This window comes from Leucoraja erinacea, chromosome 10, assembly GCF_028641065.1.
Source record: "Leucoraja erinacea ecotype New England chromosome 10, Leri_hhj_1, whole genome shotgun sequence".
Taxonomy (NCBI): Eukaryota; Metazoa; Chordata; class Chondrichthyes; order Rajiformes; family Rajidae; genus Leucoraja; species Leucoraja erinaceus.
This window is the reverse complement of record NC_073386.1, coordinates 46,689,743-46,715,834: the sequence shown is the minus strand read 5'-3', so window position 1 is coordinate 46,715,834 and position 26,092 is coordinate 46,689,743. Positions and strand designations below refer to the sequence as shown.

At 44.0% G+C, this 26,092-nt stretch overlaps 2 protein-coding genes across 3 annotated transcripts in view; one reads left to right on the top strand and one right to left on the bottom strand.

Moving 5' to 3' along the window:
* LOC129701128 (neutrophil cytosol factor 2-like) overlaps positions 1–15,788 on the bottom strand; it is a 30,236-nt gene extending 14,448 nt beyond the window's left edge. Inside the window, exons 1-7 of the mRNA XM_055642134.1 lie at positions 15,594–15,788; positions 13,137–13,219; positions 12,122–12,230; positions 9,219–9,353; positions 5,694–5,801; positions 2,842–2,901; positions 112–155 (exon numbers count right to left, since the gene is read on the bottom strand). Of these exons, the coding sequence (XP_055498109.1) occupies positions 112–155; positions 2,842–2,901; positions 5,694–5,801; positions 9,219–9,353; positions 12,122–12,230; positions 13,137–13,219; positions 15,594–15,767 (713 nt within the window). The 5' untranslated portion in view covers positions 15,768–15,788. The remainder of the gene's footprint in view (positions 1–111; positions 156–2,841; positions 2,902–5,693; positions 5,802–9,218; positions 9,354–12,121; positions 12,231–13,136; positions 13,220–15,593) is intronic.
* Positions 15,789–15,867: 79 nt separating this feature from the next.
* Positions 15,868–24,487, top strand: LOC129701129 (nmrA-like family domain-containing protein 1). Of its 2 annotated transcripts, none has more exons than XM_055642136.1 (5): positions 15,868–16,003; positions 17,192–17,458; positions 18,632–18,887; positions 21,368–21,561; positions 23,551–24,487. In XM_055642136.1, the coding sequence occupies exons 2-5, from the start codon at positions 17,195–17,197 to the stop codon at positions 23,731–23,733; spliced, it is 897 nt and encodes a 298-aa protein (XP_055498111.1). In that variant the 5' UTR covers positions 15,868–16,003; positions 17,192–17,194; the 3' UTR covers positions 23,734–24,487. The 2 variants fall into 2 exon arrangements, with proteins under 2 accessions (XP_055498111.1, XP_055498110.1); XM_055642135.1 differs by lacking the exon at positions 15,868–16,003 and adding an exon at positions 16,188–16,327 and having other exon boundaries at positions 23,551–24,183.
* Positions 24,488–26,092: the final 1,605 nt, after the last annotated feature.

Sequence of the window (26,092 nt, the reverse complement as noted above, 5' to 3'; positions counted from 1 at the left end):
AGGAGTTTGCGGAGGCCGAGTAACTCACTGCAGCAATAAACTAAATACACACTCCCAGAACATTCTGCTAGCCACATAGAAACTGGATGTGGCTCAAGTAAAATGACTTACTTGAACTTTTCAGAGACTTTCCTTTTTGGGACAGGTTCTGGTGCCTGGTAATTACATTTGAATAATAAATTAGATTAACATATTCGAAATCACCACACTTTGTTCAGAATACAAGGGTTAGCTCAGGATGCAGAAGAGAAGTAATTCAGAGGAGGTGTAATAACGAAGATAAATGACCCTGCAGGTTTTGTGGCTAGCTATTTAATTTACCCAACCTAGACCAAGGTATGGATACGGAATGTTCTTGCAGCTAACAACCACATCTAGGTTTCCACAATGTATCATTGGAGACGGGTGGGACAGATACAGAGTGAAAAATCTTAGGTAGGTTTTCCATTTATAATTTCTAGCAACTATGCAGTAATGAGGTCTCCATATATTGCCTAATAAAATGAAGTTTTAATGTGAAGTTTTAATCATGCAAGATTTAACTTATTCCTGGTGTTGTTTCTTTGGTGACCTGATCTTCCTGCTATTTAAGGTACCAGGTTATGAAATTAACCATAAAGAGGGAAATTCAAAGCAGCATATTGGTGATCAGCAAACGCCTTTCAATATACATCATCAAGTACGTCACAGAGACAAAGATCAGCAATTCAGATTTAACATGGGGAGGTCAAAATTAGAAATAATAGTTTAAAAAAAAGTGCTGGAGGAACTCAACAGGTCTGTGGAGGGACTGGACAAGTTTACACTTCAGTCTGAGGAAGTGTCCCAACCCAAAACGTTGTCAGTCCATTCCTTCCACAGATGTTACCTGACCCGCTGAGTTCCTCCAGCACCGTTTTTTGTTCAAAATTCTGGCATCTGCAGTGTCTTGTGTACCTCTAGATATACTAGTTGTCAAGACAATTTTAAAAATGGTCTCAATAACAATAGCCATGGAGCTAGTAGATTGCCATGAGCAGCCATTTGGTGATTCATTTCCTTCAGGAACGGAAATTTGCCATTCTTACCCAGCCTGACCCAACAACATGGTTCATTCATAACTCACACCTCGTTCAGGGGTAGCTGGGAATGGACTGTAAATGCTGCCATGGCCATTGTCATCAACATTCCTCAAAGCAATAAGAAATTAAATTGGAAGTCAGGAGAGTCAAGAGTGTCTTATTCTCATAATCCCAAAACAGAACAATGAAATTGGTATTTGCAGCAGCACGACATATGTAAACAAAGTAGACAAAAGTGCTGGAGAAACTCAGTGGGTGCGGCAGCATCTATGGAGCGAAGGAAATGGGTAACGTTTCAGGCCAAAACCCTTCTTCGGCCCGAAACGTTGCCCATTTCCTTTGCTCCGTAGATGCTGCTGCACCTGCTGAGTTTCTCCAGCACTTTTGTCTACCTTCGATTTTCCAGCATCTGCAGTTCCTTCTTGAACATATGTAAACAAAGTATTCAATAGATACCATATAAACAAATAAAATGTTTTAAAAATTAACAAAAACAAAGTACATTTGTTTAAAAAAAAATGTAAGAAATTAAATTTTATTTGTCCAATAAAAGTGCCAGCGTAATTACAATATTTTTCCTAAATCCAGTTACAAAAGAGAATCAAAACTACAGAAGCTTCTGTAAAATAATAAAACTCAAATTCAAATTAAATCTAGATTTTCCAGTCAAAATTCACAAGCGTTCATTGTTATTTACGCTTGTGCTTTTGTACATTGGGGCGAGGGGGAGATGTGCAATTAAATGCAAAACTTCAAATTTATTGTCTTGGTGAAGCTGCTGTGTAATGAGCTTCGTGGAAGCAACTGCTCGCTAACTAGTTCACCAGTGGAATGCATCGAATAGCCTGAAGTTACTGAATGTCACTCAGTAACAAAAACAAGCATGCCAAAGGAGGCTAGCACAGGTTGTTTCAAGTTTCAATGCCCCTTAAATAATGCAACATGTGTTAATAACCGTCAAACAAATGGATAGGACAAGTTTAGACAGGTACATGGATAGGACAGGTTTGGAGAGATATGGACCAAATGCTGGCAGGTGAGACTAGTGTAGCTTGAACATGTTGGCAGGTGTGGGGAAGTTAGGCCTCAGGCACTGAAAATGCACAATGTGTACAATTTATTCCTTCTGGTCCTAATTTGCCTCAGAATTTTCAGAAACTTTTCGACCCCTCTTCTCTCTTTTAATCCACTTGTTTCCTTTTTCTTTATTTTATTTTCTGCACTAGGTTCATTTTTGAATTTACCAACCTTCATTCTCTGTCGCTGTGCTGTTAATCAGGTTGTTTGAAGTGGTACAGAGTTGCTTCTTCCTTACACATGTGTTCTTTGTGAGACATGAATGTTATTAACATCAACACGTGCACCTTCAGCTACTCTGACACGACTCTGATCTAATGTCCTCATCACAATACCCAAATATGATCCCAGGTAAAAATCTGGCCCATTATTCCATTTGAAAGGGTCGGAGCTTGATTCTACCAGGCCATTTCTGTTTCATCAGGCTCCAAAAATGTCTGAGAGGGACAAATGGAGCAGAGGTAGGAGTGGATTCTCTGTGAAACCATCTCTGCTCTAAATTCATTCCCCTGCTTCTACCAATACTGTTGAACATTTAATCACCAGAATGATGGGATTTATATCCTCACAATGCTAACAAAAGCAGCATTTGCACCAAGTTGGCAGCATTTAAACAGGTGATTAACTCAACACATTTAATAACCATGGTTAAGCCATACTTTCCTGTTTTGAAGAAAAATCTATTAAATTAAATGAAACATACCACAGGCTGCAAGGGAGCAAAACCGGAGAATACATCTTTGTCAATGATTGATGCGACCACCTAGGATACAAGCAGAGGAGAGCAGCTGAGATGAGTGTGGAGATTCTGTACAGGCTGAACATTCATTACTGATCAATGGCATGGATACCAAATTTTCCAATTTCTGGTAACACACACCTCCTGCCCCTCTCTCCGTCCTCCTTTCCACTCTGCTCCTCTCTCACACCCCTTCCCATTTTACTTCTCAGGTCCCTATCCTCTATTGCACCCCCCCCCCAACCACTCCTCGCACTTGATCCATCCATCAACCCACTTCGTACCCTGCCATTACACCTCATTCAGTTTCACTTGTCACCTTCCAAAATCTGCAGCCGTTTGGTCTCTACTCATCATCTCACTCCCCCCCCCCCCCCCCCCCCCCCCCCCCCCCCCCACCTGACTGATATCTGCCAGTTCATCCCTATTCACCTGCGCCAACCTAGTACTAGCCAGTCCTTGCCCCACCTCTCTCCCTTCACCTCTTTATACTGACTACATCCCCTCTATTGGTTCAGTCTATATGAATGGTCTTGTCCTGAAACATCGACGGCCTGTTCTGCTGAGTTCTGCCAGGTGCTCCCCTCTTTTTGCTACGGATTCCAGCATATGCATTATCTTGTGCCATCGGTGACCATTGCTGGTTTGGGTCTTAACAGCACAAGCATTCTCCAAAAGAATTTGTACAGCACAAAACCACACAACAGTTTGATTTATACCCCATCACTGATTCATTCTTTCTCCCAGGCAATCTACACCAGGCTTGGTGCCATGTTAACCTGGAGATGATGTTCAACCAGATATCTCAACCAAGTGGCAATTCCCACTCTCTAGCAGCACCCCTGCAGTAGCTCATCTGTAGCTGAAACATTCATTTGTAACCGTAAAGCTGATTCCACCAATGCATTCATAACAACCAGCCTCCCTCGTGCTACATCATGCACTCGTCACCCAGAACTCTGACACTTTTTACCCTATCCCTGTCCATTCTAACTACATTCATGTAAGATGGACACAAAAAGCTGGAGTAACTCAGCGGTTCAGGCAGCATCTCTGGAGAAGGAATGGTGATGTTTTGGGTCGAGACCCTTCTTCAGACATTACTCATTCCTTCTCTCCAGAGATGCTGCCTGTCCCGCTGAGTTACTCCAGCTTTTTGTGTCTATCTTCGGTTTGAACCAGCACCTGCAGTTCCTTCCTGTACGTCCCTGTAAGACATGCATGCCTCCAGTTCTGGTGTTGAGCAACCTAGTTTTCAATCATCCCAATCATGGTGACTCAGCCCTCAGCTGCACACCCAAGCTCTTGAATTTTAACTGCCTTTTTCCTCCATTAAATTGCCAGTATCCAAGGATTTATTACCCTGGTCCGAATATCTGTGCTATTGCTTGGTATCGGGGTTCACTCAACAAGGTACAGCAGTGAAGTCTAGTATGGGCGGCACAGTGGCGCAGTGCTAGAGTTGCTGCCTTACAGCACTAGAGACCCTCGTTTGTCCCTGATGGTGGGTGCCTATCTGTACAGAGTTTGCACGTTCTCCTTGTCGTGGGTTTACTCCGTGTGCTCCGGTTTCCTCCCACATTCCAAAGATATGCAAATTTGTAGGTTAATTGATTTCTGTAAACTGCTCCTAGTGTGTCGTATACAACTAGTGTAATGGGCGATCGTTGGTCAGCGCAGACTCCACGCTGTATCTCTAAAACTAAACTAATCTCTTAGAGAACTACTGCAGTGCTGGAGGCCAAGCTCAACCTCAATCCATACCCCGATTTCAGCAGAACACTAATTCCACCGCCCAGGCTTTTCCCCAGCAGCCCAATTTTAATAATGACCCCTTATCCGTTTCTTGTTCAGGCTGGTGGTCCCTCTGCTCTTATATGTGAACAAGTACAGCATTGGTGTGAGCCCGAGTCCAGGTCAGCTGGTCACTGGGTGCAGGAACATCAAGGCATGAATTAAACAAGGGAACCAAACTGCTCCATCTACAGCTCATGGTTTCGCTTTGAAAAAAAAGTCATAAAATCATCTGTCACTTTCTGTTCTGCAATACCTACTTCCCCAATATTGCCAAATGCTTCACTTAATGTTGAAATCCCCCGCCATTATTTCCTAAAACATAAATCAAACAATCCTCCTTTTCAAATAAAAAGGGCCTTTAAAAATGGACTTCATGATTATTAAGGTGAATAGTTCAGTTCAGAGATGCAGCTTGGATCCAGGCAGCCCAACAAGTCCACGCTGAACATTCATGTTATACAATGTTTGCATCCACTCCCTGCACTAGGGACAATTTCACAGAATCCAATTAACCTACAAACCTGTACGTCTTTGGACTGTGGGAGGAAAGCGGAGCACTCGGAGAAAACCCACACAGTCACAGAGAGAACGTACAAACTCCACACAGACAGCAACCGAGGTCAGGATTGAACCCAGGTCTCTGATGCTGTAAGGCAGCAGCTCTACCAGCTGCGTCACTGGCACTACATCTGAGTAGATCAAACCTTAGAGTAAAAGGCCATCAGGAGACAGTCTGGATGGGGGTGAGGGGTGGGGAGATTAGTTTTGAGTGAGAAAATGGGAGTGGACAGGTTCTCTCTGTTCCCTTACCAACCTCCATCCCATTCAAGGCTGAGATTAGTTGGCCACATTGGTAATAATCCCACAAAATGGAGAGTTCACAGTGGCACCATGATCATCAGACATGGTCCTCGTGCAGTGAGGAGGCTACAGTAAGCTGGATCTCTGCTGACCACATCCCCCCCACAGTGGACTTGACAATCATTCAGTGCTGATCAGTTAAAGAGCAGAGTCCTTACCATGGCTTCTCCCAGAAAGTCCTGCTTTTCCAGCTGGGCCACTACTTGTTTCTTTGGTCTGAAGAATTCACCTTCTGGAAACAGCAGGAGCTGAAACAGCTCTCGCTTCTGTGGAGACAGATCAGGAAACAGACACAGTGACTACACTTCAAAAAAGACACAAACTCCAGATACTGCTGGGGATCATCAGCGAGGCATCAAACCTTGTGCTACAGTCATCAGCATTCTGATTCCTACACAAGCTGCACCAACATGCAGAATCCCAGAGTTGCTGTCAGGAGTTTGTTGGTGTTTTGCTGACTGCATACTGGCTCTGGTGGAGGTTAGTGTGGAGGCAGGACGTTCACAGATTCTCCATCCCCTGTGACAGAGTCCTGCAACAGTCTGTCAGAGCGGCGGGGAGTATCCATGTACTTCCACAGAGGGGAACAGATACATGCTGTCCGGAGGCAAGTATGAACGGTTATAACTAGGTTAAAAAATGTTCTCTTAATTAAAAACTTTTCTTATTTTATATACTTTCAATATTTTAATTGTTTTGTTAAGTTTAGAGATGCAGCACGGAAAAAGACCATTCGGCCCACCGAGTCCGAGCCGACTAGTGATTCCTGCACACGTACACTATCCTGCACACACGAGGGATAATTTACAATTTTACGAAAGCCAATTAACCTACAAACCTGTACGTCTTTGGAGTGTGGTAGGAAACCAGAGCACCCGGAGAGAACTCATGCAGGTCACAGGGAGAGCGTACAAACTCTGTACAGGCAGCACCCATGGTTAGGATTGGACCCGGGTCTCTGGCGCTGTAAGGCAGCAATTCTACTGCTGCGCCGCCCTTAATATTCAGAACCATTGCCAGCCCTGAGGAGCTGTTGTGCTCAGTCTGAGCTATCATAGAAACATAGAAAATAGATGTAGGAGTAGGCCATTCGCCACCATTTAATATGATCATGGCTGATCATCCAAAATTAGTTTCCCTTTCCTGCTTTTTCCCCCATATCTCTTGATTCCTCTGCCCCTGGGCCACATTGTCCAATACAGCACAAATGTATCTAATGTTTAGGAAGCAGATGGAAAGATGGGGAAAGTCAATTCTATTCATTTTAAGTATACTTTCACTTGCATTTCTATCAAATCTTTTTGGCTCATTTGATTTCTGATAGCATCCGTTTTGCAACCTTTCAGTTAAGTAACATTAGCCCAACGAATGGCATCTGAAGGAAAGATCTCTATCCTCATCTTTCCTGCAGTGATAGATGTGAGATTGAAAGACGGCGTGGAGTTGGTGTTCGAAGTAACAGGTGATTTATTTAAACCGGTGTGCACCAGGTTAGCCAGCTCCACGTGGCCTTTCCACTTGCTCCTAAAGAGATTAATACCTGCATTAATATCACCAGACATATAGTGAGCCAGTATCTCCCAGAGTCCTAAATCAGTTGTTACCAAGTAAAGCTGTGATGGATCAACTGTCTATCCTTAAACAAATTCTTCTTCTTAAGTACATTGGCAGAGTCAGCAGATTTGTCATCGAGTAAGAATGCTGTTCATCGTTTACAGCTCAGCATTCAACACCATTATTCCATCAAAACTGATCACCAAACTCGGTAACCTGGGCATCGACCCCTCCCTCTGCAACTGGATACTGGACTTTCTAACCAACAGACCCCAGTCTGTTAGGTTAGACAAGCACACCTCTTCAACCCTCACCCTGAACACCGGCGTTCCACAGGGCTGTGTGCTGAGCCCCCTCCTCTACTCCCTCTTCACCTATGACTGCACACCTGTACATGGTACTAACACCATCATCAAGTATGCAGATGATACAACGGTGATTGGCCTCATCAGCAACAACGATGAGCTGGCCTACAGGGAGGAGGTCCAGCACTTAGCAGCATGGTGCGCTGACAACAACCTGGCCCTTAACTCCAAGAAGACCAAGAAGCTCATTGTAGACTTCAGGAAGTCCAGAGGTGGCACGCACACCCCCATCCACATTAACGGGACGGAGGTGGAACGTGTTTCTAGCTTCAGGTTCCTGGGAGTCAACATCTCCGATGACCTCTCTTGGACCCACAATACCTCTACTCTGATCAAGAAGGCTCATCAGCGTCTCTTCTTCCTGAGGAGACTGAAGAAGGTCCATCTGTCTCCTCAGATCCTGGTGAACTTCTACCGCTGCACCATCGAGAGCATCCTTACCAACTGCATCACAGTATGGTATGGCAACTGCTCTGTCTCCGACCGGAAGGCATTGCAGAGGGTGGTGAAAATTGCCCAACGCATCACCGGTTCCATGCTCCCCCCCCTCCCCCCCCCCCCCCCCCCCCCCCGGACACTTATTATTTTTTTATTCAAATCGTTTGCTATGTCGCTCTTCAAGGGAGATGCTAAATGCATTTCGTTGTCTCTGTACTGTACACTGACAATGACAATTAAAATTGAATCTGAATCCGAATCTGAATCCGAGTCATACTGCACGGAAACAGGTCCTTTGGCCCAACTTGTCCACACCGACCAACGTGTCCCATCTACACTAGTCCCACCTGCCGGCTTTTGGCCTATATCCCTCCAAACCTGTCCTATCCACGTATCTGTCTAAATGTTTCTTAAACGTTGCAATAGTACCCCCCTCAACTACTTCCCCAGACAGCTTGTTCCACACACCCACCACCCTGTTTGTGAAAAGTTACCCCTCAGGTTCCTATTAAATCTTTCCCCCCTTCACCTTAAACCTATGTCCTCTGGCTCCCGATTCCACGACACTGGGTAAGAGACTCTGTGCGTCTACCTGATCTATTCCTTAGTGATACGGAACTCTTATGAGCAGGAACAGGCCACTGGGCCCCTTATGTGTGTTCCATCACTTCATAAACTGACAGATGTAACCTCAACTCTACATTCCCATTTACCTACAATAACGTTTCACCCTCAGGCCTATCTGCCTCAAAAATATTCTAGATTCCCCTTCCACCAGTCATTGATTGGTGCCAAATTCAGGCAATTAATTCTCAGGGGAAAAAAATCACCTAATTTCTACCTTAATTTGGTTACTCCTTATTTTTAAACCAGTGACTCCTAGTTTAAAATTCTCCTAGAAGAGGAACATCTTCAATGGTTCTTTATTCTCACAAATGCTCTTCACAGTGGAATTCTTGCACCCATCGCTATATTTTGGTGCCTCAGCCATTCGAGTAAGGCCCCACAGGAGCCCTCAGCACATTGCAATCAAGTCCCCTCTCACCCTTCCAAACTTGAGCAGATACAAGCCCAACCTGTCCAACCCTTCCTCCCAAGAAAACCTGACCACTTCAAGTATGTGTTCAGTAAACCTTCCCCGAACTGTCTGCAATGCATTCCCATCCCCTCGTCAGTAAAGAGATCAGTGTACACAGTCCAGCAGCCGTAGCCTCACCAAAGCCCCCAACTTATCAGAAGTATCAGGAGGGGCATGTGGGCACACCAGTGGGCAGCGACTTATCGAAGGCCTTTGGAGACTTGTAAACACTCGAGGAAAGACAATACCGAAACAGCTTCCAGAGCTTGATCCACATAATTGTGCTTGGCTTCAGTTTTAAAGGTTAAGGCTTTCTTCACAACCTGTTCGGCTTTGTCCCATTCCTGTAATGTGGCATGTGCCAGCGCTAAATTGTGAAGCACCTGCAAGGAAGAAACCAGAAGAAGGGTTAAAGTACTGTTATGGTCTGCACCTTTAACCATCAGCTTCTCACAACAAACGAACATTGTGATATCGAGAGGGTAACATTGTGAGCTTTACCCTCACTGCTGGGTTCCATGCTCCAACCCTGCAGCACCAGCTTAGAACTGGCAGGAGTTTAATCCCAAACATGCATGGAAAACATTTGATAAAAGTCCCCTTGGTAGTTTTATTTAAAAGATTAAGGTGTATGGGATCCATGTTGACTTGGTCGTTTGGATTCTGTGCCATTCATTGAAGCAGAGGGTTGTGGTGGAAATGTCTTATCATATAAATATAATTTGAAATAAATATAGGCGGTTGGCTGCAGAAGAGATTTACCAGAATGCTGCTTGGATTGAAGGCCATTAACTATAAGGAGAGGTTGGACAAATTTGGGTTGTTTTCTGTGAAATTTTGAGGGTTGCGGGGAGACCTGATAGAAGTACGTATAATTATGAAAGGCGTACATCAGGTGGAGAGTGAAATCCTTTTTGCAGGGTGTCTAAGACTAGAGGGCAGAGCTTTAAGGTGAGAGGGGCAAAGTTTAAAGGAGATGTGTAGACAAGTTGTTTTTAAACACAGGATGGTGGGCACTGGAATGTGGTGCCGGGGGATGTGGTGGTGGAGGCAGATACGATGGTGACATTTAAGAGGCTTTTAGATAGACACATGAATATGCTGTGAATGGAGGGTTTTGGATCACATACAGGTAGAGGAACATCATATTTGGCGCGGACATTGTGGCCCGAAGGACCTGTTCCTGTGCTGTACTGTTCTATGTTCTAGCAGCATGAACCTACAACAGGCATAGGTGGGTGTTCCACAATCCTCACATTCTTCTGTCATTGTTCTCACCCACAGGCTGCTGCCATTCACTCACTGATCTCATGTGATGGGTTAGAATGCAGGAGTTACTTGAAACCCACAAATTCAGGAGTAACTTGAAATTAGGGAAATCAACATTAATACCGCCGGGTTGCAGGCAGCCCAAGCAAAATATCAGGCGTTGCTCCTCCAATTTGTGTGTGGCCTCACTCTGACAGAGGAGGAGGCTCAGGACAGAAAGGTCACTGTGGGAATGGGAAAGGGAGTTAAAGTGTTTGCAACTGGGATTTCAAGTAGGCCAAGGGGGACTGAGCGAAGGCGTTCAGTAAAACGATCGCCCAGTCTGCGCATGGACTCGCCGATGTATAGGAGCCCACACCGGGAGCATGGATACAGGAGATGAGGTTGGAGGAGGTGCAAGTGAACCTCTGCCTCACCAGAAAGGACTTTTTGGGTCCCCGAATGAAGTTAAGAAAGGAGGTATAGGGACAGGTGTTGCATCTCCTGTGCTTGCAGGGAAAGTACCTGGGGAGGGGGTGGCTTGAGTGGGAAAGGATAAGTGAACAAAGGAGTTTCAGAGGGAGTGGTCTCTGCAGAAGGTAGGCAAGGGTGGAGATGAGATGTGACTGATGGTGGGATCGTGTTAGAGGTGACAGAAATGTCAGAGGATGATGTGTTGTATGCGGTGGCTGGTGAGGTGAATGGAGAGGACCAGGGAAACTCTGTCCTTGTAGCATCTAGGAGGAGGGGGAGCAAAAGCTGAACTACAAGACACAGAGAGGGGCATGAGGGGGGAGGGGGGGGGGGGGGGGAGAATCAATCAATGGCAGAAGCAGGAAAACCTCATTTACTAAAGAAGAGGACATCTTCCGAGATGTCCTAGAATGGAAAGTCTCATCTTGGGAGCTGATACGATGGAGATGGAATAAATGAGAGCAGGGAATAGCGTCTTTGTAAAAGACAGGGTGGAAGGAATTGTGGGAGTCAGTAGGTTTATAGTGCACGTCAGTCGATAGCCTGTCCCATGTGATGGAGACAAAGCGATCAAGAAAGGGGAGAGGTGTCAGAGATAGTTCAGTATAGTGGACGCCAGTCAATATGCGCCATGCACCTGGCTCTAACGTATGAGGTTTGTCTTCCTATCTCCCTGTAGTGAAAATCCTGTACAGGTTGATCATGCTTGACTCTACTGAGAGGTAGTGACCAATTGGATTTATTTTCTGTCCCCTTATAGATGGCCATTCCCTAGTGGACTTGCTCTCTCTAACTGGGCCAATTTTTCTTGAATGAGCCTATTCTTTAAAAGCACCTGAGCAAAAAATAAAGTGCTGGAGGGACTCTTTGGACCAGGCAGCATCCGTGGAGGGAAGAACAATGTTTCAATCAGGACCTTTCTTCAGATAGAAGCGGCAGAAAAAGTTGGAAAAAGGGAGGTTGGGCAAAGCCAGGCAAGTGATGGGTGGATACAGGTGAAGGAATGGGTGATTGGAGTAAGTGACAAAGGCTGGAGGTGGAGGAGATATACATGTGTCAATGAAGAAGAAGAGAGGAGGAGTGGTGAGTGAAGGATATGGGTTGAAGGGGGCAGACGGAGGGGGAAGAGGGGGTGGGGCAGGGAAAATTGGATTTGGGGATGGAATATAAGTCTGTAGAGGAGAGGAAAGGAGCAGGATGATTGAAGATTGTGGGTTAAATGTGCGTGGTGGGACAGGGGAAAGACAGGGGATTGGGAGGTATTACTTGGAACTGAAATATTCAATAGTCATACCATTGCATTGTAAGTAACCCAAGCTGAATACTAGGTGCTCTTCGAGTTTGTGTGTGGCCTCACTCTGGCAATGGAGGCAGCCAAGGACAGACAGGCCGGTATGGGAATGGAAAAGGGAGTTAAAATGGTACTTACTTGACAAGCACACAGCTTGTATCTTAAGCCCAATTGCTTGTAGTCAATCAACTGATTACCTCTGAGTAGATTAAATGCTTCCTTAAAGTCCCTCAAGGCCTCTTCACACCTGAACGACAACATTTGGTGCAGTATTAAATGAAACAACTACATTAAGACATCACATAAGTGACAGGAACAGAGTTCCCTTTCGTCCTTATCTCTCACCACATCAGCCATCGCATACAACACATCATCCTCCAACATTTTTGCCACCTCCAACGGGACCCCACCACTAGTCACATCTTCCCATCTCCACCCCTTTCTGCTGTTTGCAGAGAACATTCCCTTCACAACTCCCTGGTTAACTTGTCCCTTCCCACCAGACCACTCCCTACCCAAATACCTTCCCCTTCAACCATATGAGATGCAACACCTGTCCCCTATACCATCTCCCTCGACTCTGTCCAAAGACCCCGAGGGTCCTTTCAGATGAGGCAGAGGTTCACTGGCACCTCCTGCAACCTCATCTACGGTATCCGTTATTTTCGGAGTGGGCGCCAATATATCGTCAAGACCAAGCACAGACTGGGCGATCATTTCGCAGAACACTTACACTCAGTCAGCCGTGGCCATGCAATCTCCTGGTTTGCCAAACAATTTAACGCCCCTTCCCATTCTGACATTTCTGTCCTGGGCCTCCTCAACTGTCAGAGTGATGCCACAGACAAATTGGAGGGACAGCACCTCATATTACAGCCTAGTGGTATGAACGTTGATTTATCTCATTTCAAGTAATCCCTGCATTCCCTCTTCCCCCCCCCCCCCCCCCCCCCACAAAGTGCCAAAAAAAATAAAATAAAAGCAGTGCTTGGCATCGCTAATAATTCTTACATTTACACACCTTTTAAAAAGTAATCGATAAACTGAATTGATAACTTTTCCCCAATCAGCCTGCTCCTGCTACTACAGAATACATTGTGTGCCCAATGATTTCACTGGGCTGACACCAGAAAGATATAGGAAAGTAACTTACTTTTCATTTTTATATAAAATTATTCCTCGTTGAAAGAAAGCCACTGCCAAATGCTCATCCCTGCTGATACTCTTATCGAACGCCTGGAGAGTAAGAAGTACCATTTAATCTTTCTTTCCCTTCAAAAAATCCTACAATACCTCATCGCTACATCAAGGTGCAGTTTTTAATTGCCGTTATTTAGTCCCATATTATCCATTCTATTAAATCACAATTGACTTCTGTCAACTCTGCCTGGTGCCATTTCTTATACTTTCATTAAAACATTTTCACAGAGTAGCTGAAAATGTGATTTACCATCTCGAGACAAAAGGGTAGAAATGGCCGCATTCTGTGCAACAAAAGCTTTAAAATATTATATGTGGGAAACAATTGCTAGTATTGAAAAATAAAACTTGCCGAGTTAGATTATAGTTATAAATGACAGTTCTGAAGTGATTAAAATCTCTGACCATGTAACTCGATGGACAGACGGTGGAGTTGTCAAAACAAGGAGAGGTGCATATCAGACCAATTTGGTAAAGCACGTTATGTGGCTGATATTTGTACATTATAGTCATAGAATGATGCAGTGTGGAAACAGGCCCTTCAGCCCAACTTGCCCACACCGGCCAATATGTCCCAGCTACACTAATCCCACCTATCCGTGTTTGGTCCATATTCCTCCAAACTTGTCCTATCCATGTACCTATCTAACTGTTTCTTAAATGTTGGGATAGTCCCAGCCTCAACTACCTCCTCTGGCAGCTTGTTCCATACACCCACCGCCTTTTGTGTGAAAAAGATGACATTCAGATTTCTACTAAATCTTTTCCCCTTTACCTTAAACCTATGTCCTCAAATTATGATTTGAGATGATGGTTTCCTGTTAATATCCAGTGTGGGATCAGGGCGATAGTTGAGACAGGAGTGAGAGGGGTAATCAGGCCTCTTCCTCTAGTAAGATGGTCATTGCCAAATGAATCGTGAACTTGGACACTTCAATGTTTCAATGCTCCATGCATGTTGTGGTAGACTTTTTTATTAATTTTAATTTGAAAATAAAACTGACCTGCCCCATTGCACCAGGTTTATTTAGCGATGTTACAATACTTACCTTCAGCGGCGCTGCAGTTCTGCCACTGGACGGTGCTGCTTTAAGCCTGAGGGGGGGGGGGGGGGGGGGGGGGGGCTGGATTAAATTGCCATTTTTCTCCTGCCTGTCCAAGATGGATTTCCTCGGGCTGCTAAGCTGATGCAGAAAAATCGTTCCGACTTTCGTTCTCGGAAGTTTAAAAAAAAAAAATCGCGGGACAATTTAATCGCTGGAGTAAAATTTAAAAAGCTACTTCTAACGCCCTCAATGCCTACAACGGGACGGATCTCACGTAGGGGACAAAACATAATGTAAGAAATTTATTTTACATGTAAACTTGCTTCTTAGGATGACTAATCCAAATTTAATTGGCAAAAATGCGATTTTGGCCCCATACGAACCGACAGTGTTTTTCCTGCCCATATGGGGTTCAAATTCACCGCAACCGCAACGTTCCAATCGATCGCGTTCCACAAAAACCTACTCGCAAGATGATTTAAATGCCCATTCATTTACGGGAATTAAACATTAAAATCCTTCCATTTGGCCTATAAATTCATGACAATGAGATTTAAAAATCATGTTATATTGTGATTTCTTGTGTGAATGTTATTTGGACACTTAGGCTATTTAAAGTTAGATGTTTAGGCCATTTAAAGATAGATTAAATGGATAGATGTTTAAATCTAGTAATTGAATTTTGTAATTAGACAATTAGGTAACTAACTAATTATATGCTTTAATTTCAGGTCATCCAAGTAAGATTGTTTCATATTTGTTTCAAAATTCTTCAATCTATAATAACTGAAAATTTCATTCAGTTCTCTTAATTTTTAAGAAAGTTATGGACTTTTGACTGCCTCGATCACAGCTTTTGTGTTAAGTCAGTGGAAAAGCAATAGGGAACAAGATGCTAATTTCAGTATGAAAATGGCTATAACTTTTTTAATACTGAAGATATGAAAGTGAATTAGGTGTCAAATTAAACTTCTTTTTATGCTTTATCTGATGGGATAACTTGCAGACTTGATTTTTTTAAATCTCAAAATGTTGTAACGTTGCTAGTTTATTTCTGGTATATTTGGAATCAAATTTATATCTGCGTCTGAAGCAGTTTCGTTTCCCCTTTCAATGAAATCGCTTGCACCCATTGCACTATGCACCAACCACGCCCTTCCCCAGTCGCACAGACCCCAACATTTCCCCAATTTCTTTATAAATTAAGCATTCTCCAAGAATATCTATTTCCAAACTTCTGCTGAGGTTCACAACGCTTCGTTACAATTGCAACACTTTGGTTTGCTTTTAACGTCGCTTGGGATGGACGAAGGAAGCAGTAACATCGCTCTGGGGTATCCTTCAGAGAGTCGCCACCCGCTTACCTTCTCCGCCTCGTTCAGCTGGCCGAGTGAGAGGCGCAGAGAGCCGACGTTGAAACAGATTTTGGAGCTGGGCTCCCGGATGGCAGCGAACGTGTCCAGCGCCGTTGTCCATTGCCGCTGGTCTGCCGCTGTGATCGCTTCGTCCCACAGCTTGATGGTGTCGGTCAAAGACATGCTGGGCTGTGGGTGGGGGAGCGAGGGCAGCGATGTGTCTTGTCCTGCGCTGGCTTGTCCAGAAACTACACAGTTCTAGACGCCGCCGCCGCTTCTGCTTCCTCTACTGAAACGTTACAAATGCAATGTAACCGCATGACTTACTGCAGCTGTGACCGGACCAGTGACACAGGAAATCAGTGCACTGACTTTGCCACTTGACTCAGCGACCATGGCAAGGACCAGCTGATGATGAGGTGGGGGAAATATAACCATTGCAAATATGTGGATGAGTGAGATAGGAGTATTGACACCCTCGCGCTGTTTCTTGTTTATTGATTTTGTTTTTGTCGCTTGCAAACCAATGAGTGGACTGGTCAGGTAGCTTCTGCAAGGTGTTTGTGAGGAGGGAGACAGGCCGGACCGGGGAGGGCTGCTCTCCCGCAGTAACTGTGCTGCCTTCATGTTTCCCCGGCAACAAATAAGAGTAAATCACAACAGTCGCCGTCTCCCAGCGAGGGCCAGCTGCAGAAGCAGCAAACGGGCAGGAACAGGAGGAAGGCAGACGGTGTTGAGATTCGGTGAGCTCTGGGGAACGTTTTCACGCCCGTGTTATAGAGTCATAGAATGATACAGCATGGAAACCGGCCCTTCGGCCCAACTTGCCCACATCGGCCAACATGTCCCACCTGCCAGTATTTGGTCCATATCCCTCCAAACCTGTCCTATCCATATACCTGTCTAATTGCTTCTTAAATGTTGGGATAGTCCCTGCCTCACCTGCCTCCACTGGCAGCTTGTTCCATACACCAACCACCCTTTGTGTGAAAATTGTTGTGAAACTGACTGAAACTCGCTCCGTTCACTCACTCATGTTGTCGGTGTTTCCAGCTGAGGGGTGGTCAAACTCGCAGATATTCCACTTCACTGCATCTTTGGTGCCAATGGTAGAAGGGAGACTGTCTGAAGAAGGGCCACGACCCAAAACGTCACTTATCCAGGGGTGCTGTCTGACCCGCTGACTTACTCCAACACTCATGTTCATAGGAGCAGAATTAGGCCATTCTGCCCATCAAGTCTACTCCACCATTCAATCATGGCTGATCTATCTCTCCCTCTCAACCCCATTCTTCTGCTCTCTCCTCATAACCCAAGACACCCGTATTAATCAAGAATCTGTCAATCTCAACCTTAAAAATATCCAATGATTGCCTCCACAGCCTTCTGTGGCAATAAATTCCACAGATTCACCACCCTCTGACTAAAGAAATTCCTCATCTCCTTTCTAAAAAACCTAACAGTGAAAAAGCAAACCCACTCCCATCTCAGGCCGTTGAAAGCTCAGTCACCAGTCACCTTACTAGCCTCACAGAATCACCTCTGCACTCTAATATTGATGAAGAATCAAACTTTCCCAATTAAACCGTTGAATCTTTCCTTTCCAGACAATGCCAGAGACAGTGACAGTCTTTGGTGCTGACCAGAGGCTAGGGAATGCTGTTGCCTCTGCCTTGCTGGAGGATGGTGGTTTCACAGTGCGGGTGGTCGTGCAAGAGTTAACATCTCCGAGCACCCAGCTTCTCCAGTCTGCAGGAGCACATGCCTTGCTGGCTGATGAGAATGACCCAGGCAGTGTGGACTGTGCTCTGAGCGACGCGCATGGGTGCTTTGCCATCACTCACACCGACTTCAACAGTGGCGACCCTCTGCAGGTTGGTGAGACTGTCTCTCACAGTGAAACATCTCAACACAAGGCAACTTCCATTGTTCAATGATGCTTTACGTTTCAGACAGCCTGGGCAGTTTTAACGATACGATATGAATCCAAAGTTAGACGGGACAGACAGACATCTCAGTCCAGAGATGAGTTACTGAGTTCCGCTGAGTTACTCCAGCTATTTATGTCTATCTTCGGTTTAAACAAGCATCTGTAGTTCATTCCTACACAAGATATGAATCCATATACAAAGGGAGGGGGGAGGAACAATTAGAATTGAATAGCTTTCTGTATGGTGGAGAGCATTACCACAACACGAGAGAGGCCATCAAGGCATGAAGTCAGTACAGGGTGCTCTGACCATCTCCTGTGTCCCAGGCTGGTGGTGAGGAAGGTTGGAGAAATCCTGACTTAAGAGACTGAGAAGTATTAATTTGGATATTTTAAAGTTAGTATGTGGCATAGGAAAGGAAACCTTGAACAAAGTTCAAAGTCAATCTCTGCTGAAGGGGCAAAAAGTGCAATGCAGGCAGTGAAGGCAAACGTCCTGGAAACTTCAAACAGAGAGCCTATGGATAAAACTGTGCATAGGGATTTGGGGAAGAAATGAATGATCACTAATCCAGAATGATCACTGATCCATTGCAGTAACTCAGCAAATAAATTATCGTGGAAACCAGAGCTTTAGCCTCTTCAGATAATTGACTTTCACACGTGTCACAAGTGAACTAACCGTTTTGACATTTCAATGTACCCTATTTAACGCCTATGCTGTTTTTGAGTTTAGGACAGTTTATCAGAGGCAAATATTGTCAAAGACAATAAATGCACTTAGTTTATTGCCAACTCTGGCAATTTTAACTGCAATCTGGCAATTGTAATCGACTTTCATTTGGGTAGGTCTGCATCGGAGCTGTTCCTGTGCAGCTGATGGGACACACGGTATGATCAATACCGTGTGGAAACGGGCCCTTCAGCCCAACTTGCCCACGCTGACCAACATGTCCCATCTACACCAGTCCCCCCTGCCTGCATTTGGTCCTTATCCCACTAAACTTGTCCTATCTACCGGCCCTTTGAAGGAGGCAAAGGTAACTTATGCCACTGCAAGTCTAACTATTTAAAACAGTCGGAACTTCCTACCAAAGCTTCTTGTATTTTCTCATAGGATGAAATTCGACAGGGATACAGGATCGCGGACTTGTGTAAAAGGCACGATGTCAGGCACGTTGTACTGACTGGGGCTCATCATGTCCACAGGAAGTACAGCCTCCCAGCCCGCCACCTGGATGCTAAAGCCTGCATCAACGACTACATGACTGAACTCAATCTGCCCAAGACGGAAATAATACTTCCATTTTACTTTGAAGATTTTCTGACAAAATTCAAACCAAAACCAGCTGGAAACAACATTTATCAAATTGGTAAGGAATTCAATTCACTTTTAGAGAATCACTAATACAATAAACCTTTTTGTATTTAATATGATCTTAAAAGAATCATCTGTGGCCATAGGTGAGGCACTAGAGAACAGGATGACATCAACATTGGTGGGAGTTTCAATGAGGAAGCCAGCAAAGGATAGAGCAGGGCTTAGATCAGTTACAGATATGGGTGGAAAAATAGTAGATGGAGCTTAATCCAAACAAGTATGAGATGTTGCACTTTGAGAGGTGAAATGGAAGAATAATGGCATGACCCTCAACAGCATTAATGTACAGAGCGATCTTGGGGTCCAATTCCATATCTCCCTGAAAATGGCAACACCAGTAGACACAGTGGTCAAAAAGGCGTATGGTATGCTTGTTTTCACCGGTCGAGGCAGTGAGTATAAAAGTCAGGAAGTTATGTTACAGCTCTATAAAACTCTGGCACTGGCTGTATTTGGAGTATTGTTTGCAGTTCTACTCACCCCATTACAGGATGTGAAGGCTTTTAATAGGGTGCACAATAGCTTTGCCACAATTCTGCCTGTTAGGGAGAGATTGAATAAACTTGGACTGTTATCTGTGGAGTGTGAGAGATTGAAGGGAGACCTGATATAGTATCTAAAATTATGAGAGGCACAGATAGGGTAGACAGTGAGAACCTTTTTCCTGTGGGTGGTGCTGGAAGCAGATGCAATATTAGCAATTAAGAAGCTAGTAGATAGGACATGGATATGCATGGTGTGGAAGGATAGGGATCACTTTAGCATCATGTTTGACACTGACATTGTGGACCAAAGCACCTGTTCATATGCTGTCCTGTTGTTCTATGTTCCGCAAAGATACTTCCAAAGCATTTACAATACACCTCTTGTTAATAGACTGTTGTAGCCCAGTGCAATGAGCTACTGATAGCAAGGAGGTGGATCTGGTTTTGCTTGCTTTTCCAAATTTCAGCCAACCACCCACAGGAGGTACCCAAGAGATTCCCCATTGAAATGGTAGATGGAGGACATAATTAGAGAGCAGGGGGAAATCACCAAACTTCACATTTGCCTGATCTTTGCATCCACTCTGAGGGTTTAAGATCGGGAGATAAGCATCAGAAATAGTTCTTGGGTTAGGAAGTTTATGAAAATCTCCACTTAAAACAAGAGAGTCGGCCCAGTAAGAGGCACTTATCATGTGGACTGTGATGATGATCAGGGATTTACACATTGAAACACTGCCACACATCATGATGCAAATACATGAACCAGAGCCCAATGTGATCGGGAATCAGACTGGGCCACTCACTAGTTCAATGCCTGATGGTTTGGCTCAGGCACCAAAGGCCCAAACAGAAATTGTTCAAGAACAAAGTACCAGCTGCTTCCTGGAGCGGGGGACTTTTCCATTCCTGTCGTGGATTAGATTAGATTAGCTTATTGTCAATTACAACTTGGTCAATGAAATTCCTTGTTCACATGAAGTTCACAAAGTAAACAATACATAGGAATGATAAATATAACAAGTGCAAAACAGCAGTGTAAATGTTATAGTGCAATCTGACCAAGTGCAATACGCTAAGAATGAGAGTGCATGACAGCACCTCCAATGGGGAAGTGAAAATGGTGCTTGGTTCAAGAGTCTGATAGTAATGGGGAAGAAGCTGTTTTTAAGTTCGGACTTCTGGGCTTTCAAACTCCTATATCTTCTTTCAGAGGGTAGAAGAGGGATAAGGAAATGGCCTGGGTGGCAGGCATCCTTAACAATAATTTCAACCTTTTTGATGAAGATGGACTGGATGGAAGGAAGTGACGATCCTGTGATGAACTAATCTGTGTGTGTGTCCCCCTCTCTCTGGGTTCAGGCAGTTGCTACACCAGGCTGAAATGCATGGTTTTAAAGGCAAGGAATAATCTGACAAGTGCTGTAAATTAGGCCTCCAGTTTGCCGGCATTTTATTTGCAAAGGGAATAGAAATGTTGGGCATTTGTATGTAGTTTGCACCAATTTAATTGAAAGCAACATTGTGCCTCTGGCAGCCACTGCCAAGCAAGATAACGAGAGATGACTCTGGCATGCCAGCAGGCAGTCTGAAGCTGACAGCACTCAGGGAGCTCAACACCACCAGAGAAGCCATCTTGCACATGAAACTCATCTGCCTGTAGATGGCAGATAGAAAGGTTCTGTTCTGATTAACAATTATCCTGCAACCATTTGCTGCTAATGAGACAATTAGCTCTAGATATGGTTCCCATGTCCCTACATTTAGAAGCAGTGGTTTGGAACATCCCATCAAAATAAGATTAATTTAAGTAATATTCAGCTAACTTTTTCAGAAATATCAGGCAAAAATAGTTAAAGTTTTAACGCCAAAGTCAATGCTCAAATTTACATCAGTATTGCCATAACTTTTATAAGGTGCCTAACAGGTGTTGAATTCTTGCAGCTGGAAATACAAGGTTTTCTATGCAATTGTGTGTTCTTTTCAGCCATCCCAATGGGAGAGGTTGCGATGGACGGAGTGAGCATCAGGCAGATTGGCCCGATTGTGGCAGCCTTGTTCAGGAGCCCGGAACGCTGGATCGGAAAGAGCTGCAGCCTGTCTGCGGGAAGGCTGACAGTACAGGAATACGCACAGATCCTCACCCGTCACCTGCACCCCAAGCAGTTCAAAGATGCCCGGGTAGGGCTTTATCAAGAGAAGCTGATCATTTAGTGTGATTATTTTTATAAGACAAATAGATAATGTTGTAACATTGTTACTCAAAGACAGGCAGTGTATGTGGAGAGAGAAGCAGGGACACCTCGGGTCCAGGGTTTGAATCTGAAACTTTATCTTAGCTCATTCCACAGATGCTGCCCGACCTGCTGAGCATTTGCAGCATTTTCTGTTGTTTATTTCAGATTTCCTACATTTGCGATTTTCTGCATTTCCGTTTCTTGTGATTACTTGTACCCTGTACAACATGGTGAGAGAGCAGCAGCTGAGGCGTGTGGCACACTGATCTTTTACACAGGAAATCTCAACCAGGCAGACAATTTCTTCCACCACGGTGTGAAATAGGTTCAGACAAACCTTATCCCAATTTCATGCAAACCTGAGGCAGACAATGTGACATCAGCCAGTGAACCAAATCAGGCCTGATCCGCCCTGCCAGCACTTGGTACCTGTTCACCTGCCCTCATTCATCTGCCCTCGTTCACCTGCCCTTACCTGCCCTCGTTCACCTGCCCAGAGTGACCTTCTCTGGGGGCCATCGGGTTTAATTTAGTTTAGAGATACAGCACGGAAACAGGCCCACCGATACAGCACAGAAACAGCGATCCCCGCATATTAACTCTACCCTTCACACACACACTACAATTTTTCCATTTTACCAAGCCAATTTACCTACATATCTGTACGTCTTCGGGGCGTGGTAGGAAACTGAAGATCTCGGAAAAAACCGACGCATGTCACAGGGAGAATGTACAAACTCCGTACAGACAGCACCTGTAGTCAGGATCGAACCCGGGTCCCCGGTGGTGCAATCGCTGTTAGACAGCAACTCTACTGCTGTGCCTCCGTGCCGCCCCGAGTTGAGCCTCCATGCATGAAGTGAGGTGGGATGCAGCTCGCCAAGCTCCACCCTGGCTACACCGACAGCTTCTGATGGTTCACTCTGTCGAAGGCTTTCAATCTTTACACATTTCTGTCATTCAGAACCATTACTAAACTATTTGAATGACATTAAACATTTAAAAATTAAAATTAGAAGTATTAAAATTTAAAGCATTGTAAAATACAACTACTAAATTACTTACTTCCTCAGAGTTGGCGACTCCACATAATTGAATGTGGAGAGGATGTTTCCACCAGTGGGAGTCTTGGACCAGATAAAAGAACGTACCTTTAGGAAGGAGATAAGGAGCAATTTCTTTAGTCAGGGAGTGGTGAATCTGTGAAATGCATTGCTACAGACAGCTGTGGAGGCCATGTCAATGGATATTTTTAAGGTGCAATTTGATAGATTCTTGATTAGTAAGGATGTTAGGAATTATGGGGTGAAGGCAGGAGAATGGGGTTGAGAGGGAAGATAGATCAGTCATGCTTGAATGGCAGAGTAGACTTGATTGGCCCAATGGCCTAATTCTGCTCCTAGAACATGAAGTGCATCCGTCCCTTTATTCTTTGATTCATGATCATTGACAAGTCTTCCCCCCTCAATAGATATATTATGGGCCCTCTGCATTCGAACTGTTGTCTTGATCTTTATAATTTCAGTTATTCCATCTTCTCATTCCCGCCATTTCATATATTCCCTCTCTATTTAAAGCTAGATTCATCACAACACCTCCTCTGTTGAATGTTCCTTCCTGTAAACTTGTGAATCCTGACATTGGAGCATGAATAACCTCTCCTTCCAGTTCACCATTTATACCATTTCATTTCTCGGCCTTTCAACTAATGCTCATCAGATTGCTGTGAAACCAGAGCTTGAATATATTTCAGTTTCCTGATTAAAACATCTAACACAACTATACACACATACACGCACACGTAATACTATTCAATGCCAATGGATTACATTGTGGCGATACATTATAGAACAAGCAAAGTACAGCTTGTCCATTAGGACAATGTTACGCTAATAATATGAATGATGCATTACCTTTTATTTATTTGTGACAGATTTCACTCCGAGAGTTTGTGGCGTCCTTCGGAGGACCAGCGGCTCAGGACTTTGGGAATATGTTTGAATTTTGGAAGAGAGGTGGACAGAAAATGAATAGTACTATGAGCTTCGAACTCTATCCAGAGTTACAAACATTCCAGCAGTGGGTTTCAGAAAATAAGACTTCACTGGTTTGTTAAAGGGCAGCTGGGATCTATGGATGGAACATAATGCCCATTTCTAAAATGTTTCCAGAAGACAAGATATGGATCTCCATCAATTGTGTGTACCAACAGATGGAATTCAGAAATAAAGTTATTCTTTCAGGTTGATGTGTCAAAATCTTCTCTTTCTGAATCCAATGATCTTCGTGCACTGGGCCAACTCAAATCCTATGTGTAGGTCTCTGGTGAAGGAACTATCAGAAATGTGATCATAGGCAGAAACCTGAGTTTTTAGCAGCATTGATGAATTAATGTCAGCATGGACACTGGGCGAACTCTCCATCTCCTCTACAAAATTAACTTGTTAATGGTCATTTGAGTGATAGCAAAATGTCTCGACTTAATGATACATCTGCATGAGTGCACTCAATCAACACTACACTCAAGTGTCAGCCTCAACTTTTGTGCGCAGGTCTTTGGAATGCGATGTGACAATGAACCTTCTGGCTGAAGGTCAGGAATGTTGGTAACTAATTCCATCCCCTCTCCTGCTTCTGGGTTTAAGAGATAATGGAGAAATTAGTAGGGGTTGGAATCAAACCATGATTCTGTCCAACAACACATTTCTACACTACGCTTCCCGATCCATTAAGAAAAATGAAACTTCATACATTGGAGCTTGTATTCATTAAACGTGGTATGTGAGCGAGCATTAAACCACAGCCACAAGAATTGAACATCACCATGTTAACTTGATAGCAATTTATAGAAACAAGCAATATGCTGAGTTCTAATCAATAATCAGTTATAATTTTCAACTCTGATGACATTTCATGATGTAAACCATTAATAGATAATCAAACTGGAAAGGGTTAATTTACTGCAGTTTCCATTGGGGGTGCGCAATATTGGATTTCCCCTCCTTCTTTTACACTGTGGTCAAAAGCTGTCAAAATGTCACCTACTGGTTGAAACATAGGTCCTTTTTTTATTCTTGAGAACACACCCATGCTGCTTTTCCAGCTTTGACTGTCATCCTTGTAGCAATCCCCTCCCAGCTTCAAATCAATGCTGAAAGTGCTGCATTGCAAGTTACAATGTATTGAATGCAGATTAAATTCAATCAGATTTTTCTTCAGATGCCTAGTTTCATTTCCTATCTCCCCCTTCTCCCCCATCCTAAGGACACATACATTAAACTCAGACTCAGTCCAGAAACACCCCGAGTATATTTGATTCAGCCTTTTGCCTGAAACAAGGCAAGGCATATCGACCCACAGTACGTTCTGCAATCTGAAAATTATGCTTTGCCTAATTTAAAAGGTAATCAATGTCATTTCTGGGGATAAAAAGAAACACTGGCAACATACACAGGCAATATTTGAAAGACAAAAAAGCCAATGTTCCAAGTAAAGGCACTTCCTGTGCACCGCTGTACAGTAAATGATATTTTGGTTTCTTCCGTTTTCCATTTTAATGTTGCCACATCATTTTTCACTCTGAATTCTGCAGCTTTCTAATAAGTTAGTTCTTGTTAGTTTTCAAAAAATGTTTTCACTCTCTTCTGTGTGACCGATCACACTGGAAATAAAATGTGTGGATTGGAAGACTGAGGCCATTCATTGCACAGTCACTGATGTTTATATAGATATAGGAATAAGCAAAGGGAACACTTGCCTTTTTTTCAAATAGGTTTAATCCTTCCTGCCAAGGCAGCCTGCCAGGGAGTTTCAGTTAATACTGCAATCGTTCCACTGTAGCTTCCATCAACATTTAATGTTTCAAAGCTCTTTGCATTATTCTGCAACAGGCATCTTTCATCTCTGGATTTGAACATTTTTTTCAGAACACTTAGGTAAAAAGAATCATTGGATTTAAGAGTAACTTTACAAACAATATTTGACTGAAGCTGTACAAAGCTCAGCCAGCAAGACTGAACACCAGGGTAGTTTACACCATGGTTCATCAACAATAGATGAAGCAACGTTTCCACTCATCTTATGATCTGCTCAAAGGGAATGTCACTGGAGTACACCAACTTGCAGCCACATACTGTGAAAGCCCGTAGCCATGCCCTGTACTTGCAATTTCATAGTGTTTAGACACACTCTCCTCAAAATTTAATTTGTGTCATTTTCCAAACAGAAGCTAAGGCTTCCAAGACACTTGGGAAAGGGTTGGGACCAATTCACACTATCCTCTTGGTGCCTGGCACAAAATGCTTCAACAGATGACCATTGCAGTTGCCAGTGACACCGTCTGCAACAGTTTCCCACTTCAGGTTACACAGGATTTTGGCTGAAGATAAGACACAATGTGTTGGAGTAAATCAGCGGATAAGGCAGCACTCGGGTGCAAAAGGATGGGTAACGTTTCGGGTTGGGACCCTTCTTCA